The 17,952-nt window shown below is 45.6% G+C and overlaps 1 protein-coding gene across 1 annotated transcript; it reads left to right on the forward strand.

Moving 5' to 3' along the window:
* Positions 1-330: 330 nt before the first annotated feature.
* On the forward strand, positions 331-2,738 carry LOC147201978 (Krueppel-like factor 4). Its single transcript, XM_086116705.1, has 3 exons — positions 331-610; positions 1,237-2,137; positions 2,223-2,738. Exons 1-3 carry the CDS (start codon positions 551-553, stop codon positions 2,396-2,398), a joined length of 1,137 nt encoding a protein of 378 aa, XP_085972831.1. The 5' UTR covers positions 331-550; the 3' UTR covers positions 2,399-2,738.
* Positions 2,739-17,952: the final 15,214 nt, after the last annotated feature.

Raw genomic sequence — 17,952 nt, forward strand, 5'->3', positions numbered from 1 at the left:
GTAACAGTACCTGAATTTGCAGGACCGGTACAAATGCATGTTGCAGTGCCAAGGAATGAACCATAATAAGTCAAAGTAACAGTCAGTACAATAATAAATGCAAAAAAAACCCTCATTAACTATCAGTGAAACATAATAAATATTAGATTTGAATTTGTATTTAAAAGTTGGTGAAAAAAAGTTCTACGTTCTCACTTTGTCTTGTTTTGACAACTTTCGCTTTGAACTTGCAGCGAAGGCGAGCGTTGCGGCGGAGGCGGTGCAAGAGGTGGGGGAGGCCGGGGGCGGAGTGGCTGCGGGCCGGGGTGGTTCGTGTCTGAAGAATTTAAAAGCAGTCCGGGCGGAGAGTTGTTCATATTCCACCCCTGCTCCTCTCACTCGCTCTCCGCCTCCCCGTGGAAGCAGCATCGCCACCTGACTCAGGGACACATCAGCGCGGCCGGCCGGTGCGGAGTGTCGCCACCGCGGACTTGCTCGTTGCCCGCACTCGGGAAAATTTGACCAGTTTTGATTCATTTTTGACGAGTTTTGATTGAACAAACAAAACAAGATGGCCTCAAGCGGAACCATTTTACCTTCATTCTCCACTTTTTCCATGCAGAAAGAAGAAGTAAGTACTTTTGTTTTTATGACAGCACCGGTGAACAAGTTGAGGAAGCAGGTCTGCCTCAACGTTTAATTTCAATGTTTCAAGCAGTACCGTGTGGAGTTTACCTATTTTCGTGTGTATTTTTTCTCTTATGTTAGATTCATTGAACACTAAATTGCCCATGCGAAGGTAAATTGAGTGGTTACCAGTCAATAGCTAGTGATATGCGCCCTGACATCTGATGACGACGGTCTACATGCGAGTTTAGATGCTTCCCTAGATATTCCAGCTTCCTCCTGCAAAAACATGTTAATTGCAGACTCTAAATTGTCCACGCGTGTAAATTGTTGTTTGTTTGTAGGCCTATGTGTCTTGACATTGACTGGTGACCAGTCTATTGATTGCCTGGATGTAATAATAATAATAATAATAGATTTTATTTATAAGCGCCTTTCAAGACACCCAAGGACACTTTACAATAACAAAAAACACAAAATAATACGGGTTGAGCAGATGTGTCCTGTGATTGGGTGGCGACCAGGTTGCATCCAACATCTCACCCAAAGTCATGCTCACACTAGCACGAAAAAGCACGAACAGATTACGAAGAGGATGTTGATGTTGACACTTCCACTGTTGTACTCCAGGTTTGGAAGGGACCCCGAAAGGACGATGAGGACCTGGACACCTTTCTGGACTTGGACTTTATCCTGGCCCACAGTGTGAGCGCAAACACTACAGCGCCCTCCGAGGCTGCTGCGGCCAACTCTTACCGGACACTGGAAAGCGGGGCTCCAGGGTACCACCAGCAGGACTACGCTTCCTTGCCAGACCTGGGCACCGCCACTCACGTGCATCACCCTCCGCCACCATACAACAGCCTTATGGCCGAGCTGCTTCAGTGCGACACGGACCTCAACCGTTTCCAGTTTGTAGGTTCGGGCTCTGGCATCCAGGGTGGCTTCTTGATCAGCTCGGCAGCTTTCCAGGAGTCATCGGGACCGACTCTCAACTTGGGCCCTGCCTTCTCAGACTCCTTCCTGGAACACCCGTGCATCAAGCCGGAGCCTGACTCCTACGGGCCTCTGGTGGGCAACGTGCCGCAGACCTTCAGCAAGGTGAAGCAGGAGGGCAACGTGGCGTCGTGCGTCCACTCGCACCCACAGCCCCGCCTCGCTTGCTCGCCCCCTCAAGGCACCGGAAACCTGACACCACCCCTCAGCCCCAACGAAATTGCAACCTTCCCGCAGAACGTCAACCACCAGCAGCACCACCACCATCACCACCTTCAGTTTCAGTTTTCCTCTGGGGCGCACTGTCACTTTCCCGCCTTGTATGAGCAGCCGCAGCAGCAGCAATGCGTTGTCAGGCAGTGCGCACTGCTGACCCCGCCCTCGTCGCCGCTGGATTTGATAGACAGCAAGCCTAGGAGAGGGCGGCGCGCCTGGCCCCGTAAGCGCACCGCCACCCACACGTGCACCTACACCGGATGCGGCAAGACCTACACCAAGAGCTCGCACCTCAAGGCGCACCTTAGGACGCATACGGGTAAGCCAGCAAGCTCGCCACACACCATTCAGATCATCGTCCCACACCTGGGTAGCATCACTCACTCAACTGTTGTCTATTCTAGGAGAGAAGCCGTACCACTGCACGTGGGATGGATGCGGCTGGAAGTTTGCCCGCTCTGATGAGCTGACGCGCCACTTCCGGAAACACACCGGACACAGGCCTTTCCAGTGCCACCTGTGCGAGCGCGCCTTCTCGCGCTCCGACCACTTGGCGCTGCACATGAAGAGACACATGTGATGCATGTGCCGATCCCGCAGACGGCACAATAAATCTATTTTTTATTTTTGTATTTAAAAACGTGTTGTCCTGAATTAAAAAGTGTAACAAATGACAAGTCAGCAGCACGTGATGTTGGAGGGAGCTGGTACTCCTGCGACATCATGTCTGGCACGTGTGTACAGGTGTGGACGCAAAAATGACAGCAAGAAGACAACGTTTTGTGGCAGAACTACTTTTTGGGCAGTGTGAAGGCGCTCCACATGGACAGAACACAAGAAAAAAGTTCAAGAAGACAAGGTTTTGTTGCAAAACTGCTTTTCATTCAGCGTGACGCCGCCCCCCACATGGACAGAAAACACTTTCTTGTATAAACAAAAAGAAAATGTAAATAGTAATATTTTTATGCACATAATTAAACTAATAACAGAACAAACAACGGCTCTCTGAACCTTCCTGACGGATCACATGACGCACGATGACGTGGCCATAACAAACTCCAATGACAACACAACAATATAACAGCTACACAACTCGCTACACACCATACTACTTCATAGCAACAACTGTCATGTATGGCAACAACCGTCACATGAGTGGTATATAAACAAACACATGGCAACAACTCAAAGAATTTTAACGATGATTTCAAAGCACCTACCGCCAAACATCGCAGCAATTGAATGAACGCTCAACTACAAACCAAATTCCAAAGAAATTGGGACGTTGTGCTAAACATAATTAAAAACAGAATACAATGATTTGCAAATCATGATCAACCTATATTTATTGGAATGCACAACAAAGAAGATATTTAATGTTCAAACTGATCAATTTTATTGTTTTTAATAAATAATCATTAACGTTGAATTTTATGGCTGCAACACATTTCAAAAAAACTGTTGTTTGGTATTGTTTTGCTGAAATAAGCAGGGGTATCCATGAACTAGATGCCGCTTGAATGGCAGCACGTTTCTCCAAAATCTGAACACACCTTTTAGCATTAATGGAGCTTTCACAGATGTGTAAGTTACCCATGCCATTGGCACGAACACAGCCGCACACCGTCACGGATGCTCTCTTTTGAACTTTGCGTCCATAACAGCACGGACGGTTCTTTTCCTCTTTGGCCCGGAGAACAAGACGTCGATGCTTTCCACAAAACTATTTGAAATGTGTCCGACATGGTTGTTTACTGGTTCGCACGTCGGCATCACAGTGCAGAGGTGCAGCATTTGGCTCCGACCTTCCTGTGTGGAGTTTGCATGTTCTCACCGTGCCTGTGTGGGTTTTCTCCGGGTACTCTCCTTTCCTCCCACATTCCAAAAACATGCATGGTAGGTTGATCACTCTAAAATGTCTGTAGGCGTGATTGTGAGTGTGAATGGTTGTTTGTGTATGCCCTGCGATTGGCTGGCAACCGGTTTATGGTGTCCCGTGCCTACTGCCCAATGATGGCTGGGATAGACACCCGCACACCCGCAACCCTCATGGGAATGAGCGGATTGGAAAAACGATGGATGGATGAATTTGAAATGCGGACTCGTGATACTGATTAGAGTGCCACCTCACAGTGCAGAGGTTGTGGGTTCGATTCTGGGCTCTGGTCTTCCTGTGTAGAGTTTCTTCTTTATGACTCAATTTGTGAATAGACAAGGCATATTTTGATCAGCTGTTGTGAAAAAACAAGTGGGAACCACCTTGAATTAACAAGTGTGTCCTTTTGTGTGTAAATGATGGGGATAGAATGCCACCTACTGTCTGGGAAGGAGACCGACAGGGAAAAATGTATTGGGACCAGACATTATTAGAAGTACCAAAAACTAAACTGAGGCTCAGAGGGGATCGAGCCTTTTTTTCTGTTGCTGGTCCCTCTCTCTGGAATGACCTCCCACTGAACATTCGGCAAGCCTCCTCACTGCCCATCTTCAAAACCCTCCTCAAAACTCACTTGTATTCTTTGGCATTCGACTCAGCATGACTTAGATTTGTTCTTGGTTTTACTGTTTGGTGCTTTCTACCGTCTTTATTACCGATTTGTTTTACTGTTTATTGTGCATGTTAAATTGCTCCATGTACAGCACTTTGCATGCAGCGATGGCTGTTTGAAAGTGCTCTATAAATACAGTTGACTTGACTTGACTTGACATGACACAGCTTAAATACTTTCTTATCCCTAACACTCATCATTTGCCAGCGGCCAGCCCACCAGCCTGTCATCATCAGTCTGTCATTATTTCAGACTGGCCCAGTCTGTCACTTGATAGTCCGTTTCTCTGTCATCATTACTGTAACCGTGCTTCTGTCATGGCTATTTTAGGACTGTAACTAAATAAACAATTTTCATGAATAACAGTACAAAATGTGTTCATTTTATTCAACAGTTTGGATCACTTTACACACACAAAAATATAATTCTTATAGTCTTCCCGCTTCTCATCTCCAAACTGGCCCATGTTGCTGTGATACCCCAACAAGGACATGTTCCCTTTGAGTAACACCAGCTTCTGCACTCTGCAACACAGAACCGGAGAGATTCCAAAAAACAACCTTTCATTATGAAAGTCAGCAGGCTACTGATATGACGAAGCATGCTCATGCAGAAATTTCATGCAGTGGCTAATGTGTGTCGCAAAACATTATATGACGAAAGTCGCCTTTGCTTTTCGGGTTCGTGAATGTTAGGTTGATGGCCGAAAATCCCATCCGCCAGGAGTAAAAACATAGCTGGAATTTGTCGAGTCGCTAATAATATTTTGTGAGTCCAATGGCCGAGTCCGAGCCAATTCCGAGTTAAGTGCCCTAGTCCGAGACAAATCTGGCACAAAAAAAAACTTGACGACCAGCGTTCACTGGTTACAATATTGCAAACATACTGCAGAAATGAACTAAACAACCTTATTAAGATTTGGGAGATTTGTGCTGTCATTTGTGTATTGTGTGTGAATGTATTTTGATTGATGAAAAATAGCCATAGCGACCACTTTCTGTTCAAGACATGCCAACACACCCGTGTAAATTAAGAGCCTTGTAACCCTTAAAATGCATCGGTTTCAAAAACAGTTGCGCCGAGGTGTGTAACACGATGTCTATTTAATTGAGGTATCAATGTTTGTGCCTCGCAATCTAGCTCCATCGATCGCACTGGACTAGTTTACATCGGTGCTGGCCACACATCGACACAGCATCATTTAGTGACCAAGTTATTGGTCAATTTAATATAATTAATGAAGTAATTCCACCCATCCATCCACTTTCCGATCCGCTCATCTCCACAAGGGTCGCGGGGCATGCTGGAACCTATCCCAGTCGGCGGAGGACACCCTGAACTGGTTGCCAGCCAATCGTATGGCACACATAGACAAACAACCATCCGTGCCCACACTCACACCAAGGGCTGATTTAGAGCAGGCATGTGCAGCTCCGGGCCTGGAGGGCCGCCATCCTGCCTGTTTTCCAGCTCTCCTGGCTGCAACACACCTGATTCAAAATGATCAGCTCATCAGCCAGCTCTGAAGCAGCACTTGAACGATCCTGATTATTTGAATCAGGTGTGTTGCTGCGGGGAGATCTGGAAAACAGGAAGGACAGTGGCCCTTGAGGACCGACATGGGAGACCCCTGATTTAGAGTGTTCCATTAACCTGCCACATGTATTTTTGGAAGGTGGGGGGAAACCGGAGTACCTGCAGAAAACCCACACTGGACAAGACACAAAGGGTTGAGGGAGCTGATTGGTTAACACAAGGGACCCAGATGACAAGAACAGGTGGAAACAAAACCTAACGAGCAAGACAAATGCACATGAGGAAACCAACAGAATCATGACAAGAGGTGTCTTGTTGCCAGACAACATATAAAACTGGGTGACCAAACGTCCTCTTTTGCTTGGACATGTCCACTTTTTTACACCCAGACGTGTACATGAGAATGTCCAACATATTTTTTTTTTCACGAGACCAACTCCCATGGGTTTACTTTGACTGATGTTTTCCACAACAAATGACAAGGCAGAGTGCACCATGTTGCTACGGACGTGTGCGATGTCATGGACACTGTTGGAAGGCAGAACCCAGAAAAGAAGGAAAGGAGCCAGTGTGTGGAGTAGTTGCGCTCAGCTCCAAGCATAAGGGCCAGAGAAAACTCGTTTGCTGCTGAAATGTGATGGAATGAAGCCCCAGTTAAATAAGCAAGCAATACAACCTCCTGTTCATTCATCTGTATTTCACCGCCATGGTTGGAGTGACTGGACTGAAAAGTCCTTTACATTTTAGTTGAACAAGCCAAGTACAAAGGCGGCCCGGTAGTCCAGTGGTGAGCGCCTCGACCTCACAGTTCAGAGGCCGTAGGTTCAATCCCTCCCTGTGTGGAGTTTGCATGTTCTCCCCATGCCTGAGTGGGTTTTCTACGATTACTCCGGTTTCCTCCCACATTCCAAAAACATGCATGGCAGGATGATTGAACACTCTATATTGTCCCTAGGTGTGAGTGTGAGTGCAGATGGTTGTTTCTCTCTGTGTGCCCTGCGATTGGCTGGAAAACGGTTCAGGGTGTACCCCGCCTACTGCCCAAAGACAGCTGGCACCCCGCGCGACCCCTGTGAGAATAAAGCGGATCGGAAAATGGATGGATGGATGGAAGCCAAGTACAATTGCAGTCAGTTTGCCCCTCACTAACAGTTCTGAGCTGAGGACAGTGATGAATCTATGCAGTCTTTGTACAGGAGATGGCAGGAACTGGTGATGTGTCCTACCATTTTAATCAATAATAAATTCCGATCAGGTTATTTGTGGGTTTTCTCCGAATACTCTGGTTTCCTCCCACATTCCAAAAACATGCATGACAGGTTAATGGAACACTTTAAATTGTCCACTGGTGTGATTGTGAGCGCAAATGGTTGTTCGTCGATGTGTGCCCTGCGATTGGCTGGCAACCAGTTCAGGGTGTACCCCACCTGATGACCACAGACAACTGGGAGAGGCTTCAGCACACCTGCAACTCTTGAGGTTGAAGTGCATTCGAAAATGGACAGATGGATAATTTGGCGATGTTTTAGCCCTGTGGTGTCGAACTTTGCTGCGGGTGGCCCGCATATGTATGGTTTTCTTCAGAGTGCTTTTATGAACTCAAATAATATAATACGATCAATACACATTACCAGAATCAGAATCAGAATCATCTTTATTGGCAAAGTATGTAGAACACACAAGGAATTTGTCTCCGGTATAACACGCTGCATTAGTATCATCGTAAACAAGGACATGACAAATAGGTATGCAAGGACATTTCGTAATGTAAGTGAACCGTAGTGTGGTGGTACCACCCAGTGACAACTGTGAGACAATGTGCAAAGTATCAAGCAGAGCTAAAGTGAACAGTGGTAGAATACAATACTATGACAGTTTGTACAGTTGGTGCAGAAAATCATTGAACCCTTTTAGAGTGACCAGTAGCAGTATTTGTAGTACAACAGTCAGTGACTGTTTAGGGAGTTAATGGCTAGAGGGAAGAAGCTGTTTAAGTGTCTACTGGATTTGGTGCGCATGGATCGGTAGCGCCTGCCTAGCACCTTTTCCGGTGGTGGGCAGGGTGCGGGGGATCCAGGAGGATTTTCCGTGCCCTTGTCTTGATTCTAGCAGTGTGCAAGTCCTCAAGAGTGGGTAGGGCGGTGCCAATGATTTTTTCCGCCGTCCTAACTGTCCGTTGAAGTCGGATTTTGTCCTTTTTTGTGGCGGCCCCAAACCAAACCGTGATGGAAGAACACAGGATTGATTCGATGACTGCCGTGTATATAAATAATAATAATACATTTTATTTATAAGCGCCTTTCAAAATACCCAAGGACACTTTACAATCAAAAAAGAGCAATAAAACCACAGATAAAATTATAAATAATAAAAAGTGATGAGTTTAAACTGAATATGCAATTTTAAATTGGAGCCACCACCACTTGAGGCGAGCCCGCTGAACAGCAGCAGCGGCGGAAAAGTTCGAACACCGCGGCGGTGCCGTCCGGGGAGGCCACAGGCCCACTGCCACGTCACCAACCTCCGGGTTGGCAGAAAGACCACAGCACACCTCATCAACTAGCTGACAGCCGGCTAGCAACAAAACCCGAAAAATGCCGCCCAAACGGGGACAAGATATTAAACAGGACGAAGAATTGATGACCCTTATGCAAGTCAATGAACTACTCACGCAACAAAAAGAACTGTTCACAGCACTCATTCAGCAACAACAGGATCACTTCAAAGGATTTGTAAAGATGATACTGGACTCAACAAACACACGACTCGACAATTTTTCCAGGGAAGTACAAGAACTGAAAACAAGTCTTAATTTTACCCGAAAGGAGGTCGATGACATTAAAAAACAACAAACGAATGGAACTGACCATTGCAAAACCATGCAAACTGAAATCTATAAAGTATGTGACAGTATGCTGGTTTTAACTGACAAGATGGACTACTTAGAGGGACAATCTAAAAGAAATAACTTGATAATCGATGGAATTGAAGAAATGCAAGGAGAAACGTAGACCGAAACGGAGCAAAAAGTGCAAAAAATCTTCAAGGAGCAACTGCAATTAAAGGAGACAATCGAGGTGGAAAGAGCCCACCGCACGGGGAGACACGAATCGGGAAGACCTCGACCAAGGCCAGTCGTGGTGAAATTTGAAAAATATAAGGACAAAACAATGATTCTACAGAGAGCAAAATACTTAAAACGTACCAAAATCTACATTAATGAAGATTATACAGATATTGTACGTCAAAAAAGAAAAGAATTGCTTCCAAAACTAAAAGCGGCACGTGAAAGAGGGGAAATTGCCTACTTGAGGCACGACAAACTCATCGTCCACCCCCGCACCAGTACTCCAATTCAACGGGCTCGACTTCAACATGCTGAGAGCTGATTACCACCAGACAAAACTTTGACTTAATAGATAATGGGAAACAAACAACACAAACATGGACTTTAAAATCTTTGATTACGCTGAACACAAGACATTCGACCCAAAGAACAACTTGGACCCAGACAATAATTTCTTCAATCATAATCACAGCATCACAAACTCAGAGTATTATATATATATATATATATATATATATATATATATATAACAATTCAACACAAATGTAGAACTGAAAAATACATTTTCAGTGATGCATATAAATAGTAGAAGTCTTTATAAAAATTTCACCAAAATCAAAGAATATTTGACGACATTTAATAAATTTACAATAATTTGCCATATCAGAAACTTGGCTTGATGATGAAAAAACAAGTGAAATGAAAATTGATGGATATGAAATGTATGCAACTCATAAGGAAGACAAAAAAGGAGGGGGAGTTGCAATATATGTAGATAAAACACTGAAATGCAGCAAAATTGAGAGCCTGACAAACACAACTGAGAATCTAATGGAATGTCTAACTCTTGAAATACACATTAAAAATGCATCAAATGTTATTATAAGTTGCGTTTATAGGACACCAGGATCTTATGTAGACACATTTAATAAAAAACTGACAGATATGCTGAGTTGTTCTAATGACAAGAAAACACGAATATGTGGCGACTTTAACATCAACTTATTAAACCCAAATGGACACAAAAAAACAACAGATTTCATAAATACAATGTATAGCAACGGTCTTTTCCCAGTCATTCTGAGACCCAGCAGAATAACAGTTGATACGGCCACATTGATAGATAATATATTTATAAATAAGATTGATCATAAAAAGGAAAGTGGACTTCTCATAACTGATATAAGTGACCATCTACCGGTCTTTGCAGTCCTTCACAATTACTTTGATAGAAAAACTAAACCAATAACCCACACATCAGAAATAAGACTCAGAACCCAACATTCCATCGCAGCTTTCAAGCTCGACCTAGACAAGCAAAATTGGTCTGAGGTCTACACAAATGAAGATCCAAATATTCCGTTTGACACATTTCAGTCAACCATAACCTCTTTATACGACAAGCATTTCCCAGTAATTAAAGTCACCAGAAAGTTCAAAGAGCAAAGTAAGCCATGGATAACAAAAGGCATAGAAAATGCATGTAAAAAGAAGAACAATCTATACAAATCGTTTCTAAAATCCAGAACTAAAGAAGCTGAAACAAAATATAAGACTTATAAAAACAAATGAGTAAACATTATAAGAACTAGCAAGAGAGACCATTTTCATGCATTATTAGAGCAAAATAAAAGCAACACTCAAGAAATTTGGAAAATCTTAAATCATGTAATTAGAAATAGCTCTAATAAAGTAGATTATCCAGAGTATTTTATGAAATACAAAAATACCATTATTGAGGAAACTGCAGAAATAGCAAATGAATTTAATGAATATTTTGTTAATATCGGCAGTAACTTAGTAAAACAAATTCCTGATCCAATAAATTATTTTGAAATCGATAAATACACAGAAAAAAATCCTTCCACAATGTTTCTTACTGCTGTGAATCAAAATGAAATATTAAATATTGTAAAAACATATCAAAGTAAAAAGTCAACAGACTGTTTTAATATTGATATGACAATAGTAAAACAGATTATAGAATTTGTAGTGCGACCCTTTACATATATATGCAAGCTGTCATTTAAAGTAGGTATTTTTCCATCAAAAATGAAAACAGCTAAAGTCATTCCAATTTTTAAAAGTGGAGAAAGACAATTCTTTACAAATTATAGACCAATATCACTGCTACCACAATTTTCAAAAATATTAGAAAAATTATTTTCTCGCAGACTTGACAACTTCATATATAAATACATGCTATTAAGTGAAAATCAATATGGCTTCAGAGAAAAAAGGACCACCTTAATGGCAGCAATGGAGTTTGTGGAAGAAATCGCTACTAATATAGATAATAAAGAATTCACGGTCGGGATTTTTCCAGATCTAAAAAAAGCTTTTGATACAATAGACCATACTATATTATTGAATAAATTAGAGAGATATGGTATCAGAGGCACAGCATATAAATGGATTGAAAGTTATTTAGAAAACAGATATCAGTAACTGTCTAATGCTTATTCATGTGCTAGGGTCTTTTTTATCCTGGACTTAAATTATCCTCGGAAGAGGATAGTTCGAGCGTGTTTTTTTTTCCCTCTCCCTACCCAGCGTTTTTCCTTTCTGAATTCTGATTGTAATTTCCCCATTGCGGGACAAATAAAGGATATCTTAGTATGTGCAGTTCAAAAACAAAAAATCCAATTTACTGAAGATTATCCATGGAGTGCCTCAGGGGTCAGTGCTTGGACCAAAACGATTCATTTTATATATAAATGATATCTGTAGTGTGTCAAAACAATTCAAATGCGTCCTATTCGCTGATGACACAACCTTTTACTGCTCTGGAAAAAATATGAAACAACTCCTGAAAACTGTGGAAAATGAATTGACAAAATTAAAAAACTGGTTCGACAGAAATAAACTATCTTTAAATTTAACAAAAACTAAGTTAGTTGTTTTTGGCACGAGACCAATCAAAGACCAAGTTAAAATAAAGATAAATTCAATTGAAATAGAACGAGTCTATGAAAATAAGTTTCTTGGACGAGTAATAGATACAAAACTATCCTGGAAGCCACACATAGATAACATTAAAAGAAAATTTTCCAAAACTATCGGGATACTCCACAAAACTAAGGATGTGTTGAATAAGAGCTCCTTGTATACATTATTCATTCATTCATCTTCCGAACCGCTTGATCCTCACTAGGGTCGCGGGGGGTGCTGGAGCCTATCCCAGCTGTCTTCGGGCAGTAGGCGAGAGTAGGAGAGAGGGACCAGCAACAGAAAAGGCTCGATCCCCTCTGAGCCTCAGTTTAGTTCTTGGTACTTCTAATAAAGTCTGGTCCACAGACCTGAGGCGCCGGGCAGGTGTGTAGGGGCGGATGAGCTCAGAGAGGCGGCGGCGACGGCGGCGGCGCTTCTGTGAAGGGGGCGAGCGAACGCGGAAGAGATTAGCCGGCAGGTTAGCCAAGAACGGAGGAGCGTCTTTTCACCACCGTCTTGCCAAAACGCGGCCGAATCTCCGACGTGTTGTTGAATCAATAACAACGATCGGCGATCATAAACCAACCGAGACGCTGTTAGGGAGGTAACAAGCATTGCGAAAAGTAAAAAAACCCGAAATGGCAGGAGCGTCGCCGAACACACTGGCGCACAAGCGGCCATCTTGGGCTCTTAGGCTTCAAAAGGTGTATAAATAGAAAATTTTAATATACATAAGGGTAAAAGTATTTGATGATATGTAGATTTTTCTTTTTCTTCTTTGTTTTGAAAAATGATCAATTCAAATTGCTACATAATAAGGGGTAGGACTAGATAAGTTATTTACTTCTTCCTACTCCTTTGAGCATACAACTGTGATGATGTGTGTTTTTTCTTTTATCTACTTTCTAATTTTCCTTTCACAATTTTTGTTTGACTTTTGTCAACCTGTTATTGTGTGTACTATATATGCTCAATAAACAAATTAACAAACAAATAAATAGGTGGGTTTTGAGATGAGTTTTGAATATGGGAAGAGAGTCAATATTAAGGATGTCGGGTGGGAGTGAGTTCCAGAGTTTGGGGGCAGAGCGGCTGAAAGCATTGACATTTTAAGATGTTTTCTTTTTCCTGAGGGTTTCATTTTTAGTTATTCAATGTGTGATTTTATATTGTTCAACATTTGTTGTACTGTCCATCCATCCATCCATCTTCTACCGCTTATCCGGGGCCGGGTCGCGGGGGCAGCAGCTTTAGCAGGGAAGCCCAGACTTCCCTCTCCCTAGCTACTTCTTCCAGCTCTCCCCGGGGGATCCCAAGGCATTCCCAGGCCAGCTGGGTGACATAGTCTCTCCAGCGTGTCCTGGGTCGTCCTCAGGGTCTACTCCCGGTGGGACATGCCCGGAACACCTCACCAGGGAAGCGTTCAGGAGGCATCCGCATCAGATGCCCAAGCCACCTCATCTGGCTCCTCTCGATGTGGAGGAGGAGCGGCTCGACTCTGAGCCCCTCCCGGATGACCGAGCTTCTCACCTTATCTCTAAGGGAGAGCCCGGACACCCTGTGGAGAAAACTCATATCCGAGATCTCGTTCTTTCAGTCATGACCCATAGCTGGTGACCATAGATGAGAGTTGGAACGTAGATCGACCGGTAAATTGAGAGTTTCGCCCTTTGGCTCAGCTCCTTCTTTACCACAACAGACCGATACAACGTCCGCATCACAGCAGACGCTGCACTGATCCGCCTGTCGATCTCTCGCTCCCTCCTGCCCTTACTCGTGAACAAGACCCCAAGATACTTAAACTCCTCCACTTGGGGCAAGATCTCCTCCCCTACCCGGAGGGGGCACTCCACCCTTTTACGACTGAGGACCATTGTTTCAGATTTAGAGGTGCTGATATTCATCCCAACTGCTTCACACTCGGCTGGGAAACACTCCAGTGAGAGTTGGAGAGCCCTGCTTGAAGGAGCCAACAGTACCACATCATCTGCAAAAAGCAGAGATGCAATACTGAGGCCACCAAAACGGACCCCCTCAACGCTTCGGCTGCACCTAGAAATTCTGTCCATAAAGGTTATGAACAGAATCGGCGACAAAGGGCAGCCTTGGCGGAGTCCTACCCCCACTGGAAACGATTCCGACTTACTGCCGGCAATGCGAACCAAACTCTGACATCGGTGGTATAGTGACCGAACCGCCCGTATCAGGGGGTTCGGTACCCCATACTCATGAAGCACCCCCCACAGAACTCCCCGAGGGACACGGTCAAACGCCTTCTCCAAGTCCACAAAACACATGTAGACTGGTTGGGCGAATTCCCACATACCCTCGAGGACCCTGCTAAGGGTGTAGAGCTGGTCCACTGTTCCACGGCCGGGACGAAAACCACACTGCTCCTACTCAATCTGAGGCTCGACTTCCTGACGGACCCTCCTCTCCAGCACCCCTGAATAGACCTTACTAGGGAGGCTGAGGAGTGTGATCCCTCTGTAGTTGGAACACATCCTCCGGTCCCCCTTTTTAAAAAGAGGGACCACCACCCCGGTCTGCCAATCCAGAGGCACTCTCCCCGCTGGCCACGCGATGTTGCAGAGGCATGTCAACCAGGACAGCCCCACAACATCCAGAGCCTTGAGGAACTCCGGGCGGATCTCATCCACCCCTGGGGCCTTGCCACCGAGGAGCTTTTTAACCACATCGGTGACTTCGACCACAGAGATAGGAGAGCCCACCTCAGAGTCCCCAGACTCTGCTTCCTCCAAGGAAACCGTGCTGGCGCAGTTGAGGAGGTCTTCGAAGTATTCCGCCCACCAGCTCACAACGTCCCGAGTCGAGGTCAACAGTGCCCCATCCCCACTGTACACAGTGTTGGTGGTGCACTGCTTCCCCCTCCTGAGACGTCGGATGGTGGACCAGAATTTCCTCGAAGCCGTCCGGAAGTCGGCTTCCATGGCCTCACCGAACTCTTCCCACGCCCGAGTTTTTGCCTCGGCGACCACCGAAGCTGCATTCCGCTTGGCCAGTCAATGCCCGTCAGCTGCCTCTGGGGTCCCACAGGCCATAAAGGCCCGATAGGACTCCTTCTTCAGCTTGACGGCATCCCTTACTGCTGGTGTCCACCAGCGAGTACGGGGGTTGCCGCCACGACTCAGATTGGCCGTCTCAACAATAGAGGCACGGAATAAGGTCCACTCGGACTCAATGTTCCCCGCCTCTGTCGGAGGTGGGAGTTGAAACTCCTTCTGACAGGGGATTCCACCAGACGCTCACAACAAACCCTCACAATAATAATAATAATAATAAAAATACATTTTATTTGAAAGCGCTTTTCATTACACTCGAAGACACTTCACAAGAGCTTAAAACACAGGATAAAATGTGCACTTAAAACAGGCATACATAATTTACAAAAGCACATTTAGATGAACAAAAAGCAAAAATGGGTAAAAGAGATTAAAAGGTGTTAAAAGAATTGCGGAACAGATGAGTTTTAAGAGATTATTTGAATGATTGGAGGTCAGTACAGTTGCGGATGTGTTGTGGTAGAGCATTCCAGAGGGTGGGGGCGGCGACAGAGAAGGCTTGGTCCCCCCAGGTTTTGAGCTTGGTCACGGGGATGGCGAGGAGGTTTGTGTTTGAGGAGCGGAGATTGCGGGAAGGAGTGTATTGGTAAAGAAGGTCGGAAAGGTAGGAGGGGGCCTGATTGTGAAGGGCTTTATAGGTGAGTAGGAGTAGTTTAAATTGAATACGCTGGGGAACGGGAGGTTTTTAAGGACGGGGGTGATGTGATCACGAGTGCGGGTGTGGGTGAGTTGGCGGGCGGTGGCATTCTGGATGTACTGTAGTTTATTGAGGAGTTTGGAGGTTGTACCGTAGAGAATGCTATTGCAGTAGTCAAGGTGGGAGGTGATGAAGGCGTGGATGAGGGTTTGAGCAGTGTTGAAAGAAAGTGAAGGGCGGAGACGAGAAATGGTTTTGAGGTGGAAGAAAGCAGTTTTGGTGATCTGGGTGATGTGTTGGTCGAAAGAGAGGTTATTATCAAAAAGGACACAGAGGTTGCGACAGTGAGAGGAGGGGACAGGGTGCAGTTGTCAATAGTGAGTTTAAAGTTGGAGGTTGTTTGGGTGAGGGACCGAGGACCGATTATAAGCAGTTGAGATTTAGTACAGTTAAGAGTGAGAAAGTTTGTTTGCATCCAGGATTTGATATCTGAAAGACAGTTAGACAGGGTGGAGTGGGTTGTTGGGGTAAATGATTTGGTGGATATGTACAATTGGACGTCATCAGCATAGCAGTGGAACTGGAGACCATGATGACGAATGATTTGGCTGAGGGGTAGAAGGTAGAGAATGAAAAGAAGAGGACCAAACACAGAACCCTGGGGGACACCTTGGAAAGTGGGGCAGTGTAGGAAGAGCACTTGTTGATGTGTATGAATTGTTTCCTGTCTGTGAGATATGAGTGAAGCCAGGTGAGGACTTTGTCGGTGATGTTTAGGGATTGCAGGCGAGAGAGTAGGATGGAATGGTTGATGGTGTCGAAAACAGCTGTAAGGTCAAGAAGGATGAGGATGGAGAGTAGGCCAGAGGTCATTGGTGATTTTAAGGAGGGCTGTTTCAGTGCTGTGTTGTGTGCGGAATCCAGATTGAAATTGTTCAAAAAGTTGGTTGTTGTCTAGGTAGGTTTTAATTTGAGATGCGACGGCACGTTCTATGACTTTGGACAGAAAGGGGAGGTTGGAGATGGGTCGAAAGTTGCTCATGATGTCAGGGTTGAGTCCGGGTTTTTTGATGATGGGGGTTACAGCAGCCAGTTTGAATGAGGAGGGGACATAGGCAAAGTTGAGGGAGGAGTTGACAATGTTCATGACGAGGTGGGAGATGGTGGGAAAGCAGTGCTTGACGAAGGAAGATGGGATGGGATCCAGTGTGCAGGTGGAGGAATTCATTGTTGAGATGATATTGGTGAGTTCGGCTATGGTGACAATACGTTTGGGTCTGCCAGGTCGGACCGGCATCTTCCCCCACCATCGGAGCCTACTCACCACCATGTGGTGATCAGTTGACAGCTCCGCCCCTCTCTTCACCCGAGTGTCCAAAACATGTGGCCGCAAATCCGATGATACAACCACAAAGTCAATCATCGAACTGCAGCCAAGGGTGTCCTGGTGCCAGGTGCACATATGGACACCCTTATGTTTGAACAAGGTGTTCGTTATGGACAATCCGTGACGAGCACAGAAGTCCAATAACAAAACACCACTCGAGTTCTGACCGGGGGGGAGGCCCCCCTCCCAATCACGCCCCTCCAGGTCTCACTGCCATTGCCCACGTGAGCATTGAAGTCCCCCAGCAGAACAAGGGAGTCCCCAGCAAGAGTACTCTCCAGCACACCCTCCAAGAACTCCAAAACGGGTGGGTACGCTGAGCTGCTGTTGGGTGCGTACGCACAAACAACAGTCAGGACCCATCCCCCCACCCGGAGGCGGAGGAAGGAAACCCTCCCGTCTACCGGTATGAACCCCAATGTACAGGCACTGAGCCGGGGGGCAATGAGTATGCCCACACCTGCTCTGCGCCTCTCACCGTGGGCAACTCCAGAGTGGAGGAGAGTCCAACACCTCTCGAGAGAACTGGTACCAGAACCCGGGCTGTGTGTGGAGGTAAGAACAACGATATCCAGTTGGAACTTCTCTACCTCGCACACCAGCTCGGGCTCCTTCCCTGCAAGAGAGGTGACATTCCATGTCCCTAGAGCTAGCTTCTGAAGCCGAGGATTGGACCACCAGGGTCCCCGCCTTTGGCTGCCGCCCAGCTCACACTGCACCCGACCCCTTTGGCCCCTTCCATGACTGGTGAGCCCATGAGAAGGGGGACCCACGTTGTCTCTTCGGGCTAAGCCCGGCCAGGCCCCATGGGTGTAGGCCCGGCCACAAGGCGCTTGCCAACAATCCCCACCTCCAGGCTGGCTCCAGAGGGAGGCCCCGGTGACCCGCGTTCGGGCAAGGGAAACTGAAGTCCATTTGTTTTATTCTTCATAAGGGGTCTTTTG

Source organism: Hippocampus guttulatus, chromosome 7, assembly GCF_054856545.1.
Source record: "Hippocampus guttulatus isolate MCC_2025c chromosome 7, RoL_Hgut_1.0, whole genome shotgun sequence".
Classification (NCBI taxonomy): Eukaryota; Metazoa; Chordata; class Actinopteri; order Syngnathiformes; family Syngnathidae; genus Hippocampus; species Hippocampus guttulatus.